The following is a 2700-nucleotide window of genomic DNA, read 5'->3' as shown; positions in this document are numbered from 1 at the left end:
AATCGTGTAATGTTTAAATAATGTTTGTATATTTATCTTCTTTTGATATTAATTTTTAATGATATTTGGTGTGAAAATAGAACTTTTTATGTATTTAGTGAATTCTTTTTTATATAAATCAATATACAAAGAACCGGAGATTAGAGAATTTTAGGGCCCCACTTCAAAGACTCACCTAGGGCTCCCAAATTCTCATGGCCGGCCCTGATGAGAATTGAGATGGACCATATTTATGCTTGGCTATTCCAAATACGGTTATGCGATAATGTGGACCTAAAGAAATTCCCACTCCAACAACTTCCACCTCCCCACAATTTTCTTTTGACTTTTTGTACGCTCACAATAAACAACATGCTTTCCCATTAGATAGTTCCAATGTGATCAATTTTATATCACATCCATAGCTACAAAGCAAAACAAACATCATTTCATGTTCGTCAAAACATAGAATTTGATGTATTTTAGTCTGATTCTATTTAATTTGATGTATTTTAGTCTGATTCGACTTTATAAGATTACTAGTGATAACTTTTCTAATAGGGCGGGCTGCCAGCCGATTCCTTTAGTGTTCACAAAGTTTTATGCTCATATTTAGCTGTTTTTCAATTTTCATGGACTGTTTTCAAAATCCAAATTTAAAAGTTTAATTAAAAGAAACAATTGGTACAATTATCTGATACGAATAATCAAATCAATCTTCCAATGGCAGAATATGAAAAGCAAAATTAATTGAAAAAAAAAAAGAGGCAAAAAGCAACACCCTCTCCATCAAAGGAAAAGATGCCATGTCCTGTATTTTTCTGTTCAATTTGCTTTTTTTGGTTATCTAACGTACAAACTGAAATCTAAATCCAGAGACCCCAAAAGGAAAATAAATAAATGATTAATTAATCCCCCAAAAAAAAAAAAAAAAAAAAACAATTTGCATCGAAATTGGTTCTGTTCACATTACCAACATCATAACATCATGCTGCTAAAAGCATTTCTCAGTCACTTTCTCTCTCTTTTTTTTCTATCTACATTTTCCCGGAAAAGCAGCCTAGAAAAGCAAAGCCTCAATGCTGGCCTTCTTTGGCGTTCTACAAACCGGGCAGTAATCCAGAACGGCCTCACAATCTTTGCATGAACAGAGGTGCCTGCAGGGAAGAAACAGCACACACGAACTCCCAGAATTACATCTTCTGCAAGCCTTCATCTTTTTACCTCCTCCTCCATCACTCTCTCCTTCTTCTTCTCTGTAATTGTCACAGCAGGACTCTGCATCTTCTCCACCATTCACGTTGCAAAACATGGCCCTCTCCCTGTACTGTTCTAGTGTGTTGTTTAATGTCATGACCATGGCTTCGTTTTCCTGTGCCACTCTTTGCCATGCCAGGTTTTCTGCCTCCAATTTTCTGAGAAAATCTTCGAGCTCCATTTGTCTTCTGTTTGCTTGTGTGATTTCTTCGTCTTTCTGCTTTAAAAGTACTTGTGTCTTGGAGTCTATTTTCTTCAGCAGCATTGCGAGCTGCTGCTTTCTCTGCTCTTGCAGCATCATTCTCAATCTCTCACTCTGTTTTTACCAAAAATAAAAAAATAAAACATGGGAATTGGGTAAAAATACATTCGAAAAAGTAATCCAAAATCATGAAAACAAGTAATTTCAAGAAAAATCGATTAAACCCAAGTCATAAAATCACAATTTTTACTGAAATTGGGATGAAACCAAAAATTGTGAAATCACAGTTTGTGATGAAAATTGGGTTCTAAAGTCTAACCTGTAGTCTGATGTACTGATCAATCTCTTGCCTCTGCTTGGCAGCCTGAGCTTCAAATGTTTGAGAAAAGGAGGAGGCCATAATGTTGCTGCTGTTGTTTTCCAAAGTGGGGACAGGAATACTGTTTTCAAAGCAGAGATTTTGATCCATTATCTGCTGCTGGTTTTGTAGTTGTAGTTGTTGCTGCTGAAATTGTTGTTGAAGTTGGTGTTTCTGTTGAGCATTGAAACTAAACTGACTGAACCCACCAATACCACCCCCACAATTTTCCACCATCCAATCCTGTGAGCCAAACAATGGAAACCCAAGATTTTTCGAATACATCTGAGCCTCAATGGCCATATTTCAATCAACCAAACCAACCAACCCAAAAGATCAAAACTTGAAACCAACTAACCCAAAAGATCAGGTTTTGAAACAAACCCTTTTCTCCAAACCTCTCAGTCCTTCTCCTCAACCTGTTCCCGCACCCAAAAACTAGTTTTTGTTTGTCACTGGGGCCTATGATCACAAGGGTGGTGGGCAAGAAGTGGGGAGCATATATATATACGGAGAGACCAAACCTAAAATAGTAAATAAATGAATGGGGAGTATAGGAAAATGGGATTGAATTGAATTGAATTAAAGTAACAGGAAACTTGGAAAAGGAGGAGATAGGATGCCTAGTTTGCTGTGTCTTTTCAAAGTCTCTGTTTTTATACTTATATGGTGGAGAGAGGAGAGAGATGTATGGGACGCGGTAAACAACAACGTACACATGCAGATTTTGTGACTAAACTATCGGGTCAGAGAGGCGTTTGCTTTTTAATAGAGAGAGAGAGAGAGAGAGATTAAACTAAATTAAACTAAATTAAATTAAATTAAAAAAATAAAATAGGAATTGAATTCCAAGTGGGTGAGGGGGAGAAATTTATTGGAGATTTGTCAGTTTGATCATCTGGAA

At 36.6% G+C, this 2700-nt stretch overlaps 1 protein-coding gene across 1 annotated transcript; it reads right to left on the bottom strand.

The window, feature by feature from the left end:
* Positions 1 to 745: 745 nt before the first annotated feature.
* LOC126624771 (probable BOI-related E3 ubiquitin-protein ligase 2) lies at positions 746 to 2486 on the bottom strand. Its single transcript, XM_050293884.1, has 2 exons — positions 1758 to 2486; positions 746 to 1552 (listed from the first exon to the last, which is right to left on the bottom strand). Exons 1-2 carry the CDS (start codon positions 2097 to 2099, stop codon positions 1040 to 1042), a joined length of 855 nt encoding a protein of 284 aa, XP_050149841.1. The 5' UTR covers positions 2100 to 2486; the 3' UTR covers positions 746 to 1039.
* Positions 2487 to 2700: the final 214 nt, after the last annotated feature.

Source organism: Malus sylvestris, chromosome 5 (genome assembly GCF_916048215.2).
Source record: "Malus sylvestris chromosome 5, drMalSylv7.2, whole genome shotgun sequence".
In the NCBI taxonomy this organism is placed as follows: Eukaryota; Viridiplantae; Streptophyta; class Magnoliopsida; order Rosales; family Rosaceae; genus Malus; species Malus sylvestris.
Note: the sequence above shows the minus strand (reverse complement) of the source record. Positions and strands in the feature narration are given on the sequence as shown.

Excerpts from the sequence above, each read along its gene's own strand:
- LOC126624771 (XM_050293884.1), bottom strand. The coding sequence starts at position 2,099 with ATGGCCATTGAGGCTCAGATGTATTCGAAAAATCTTGGGTTTCCATTG. Across the intron at positions 1,553-1,757 it reads ATCAGTACATCAGACTACAG|AGTGAGAGATTGAGAATGAT; the intron begins GTTAGACTTTAG and ends TGGTAAAAACAG.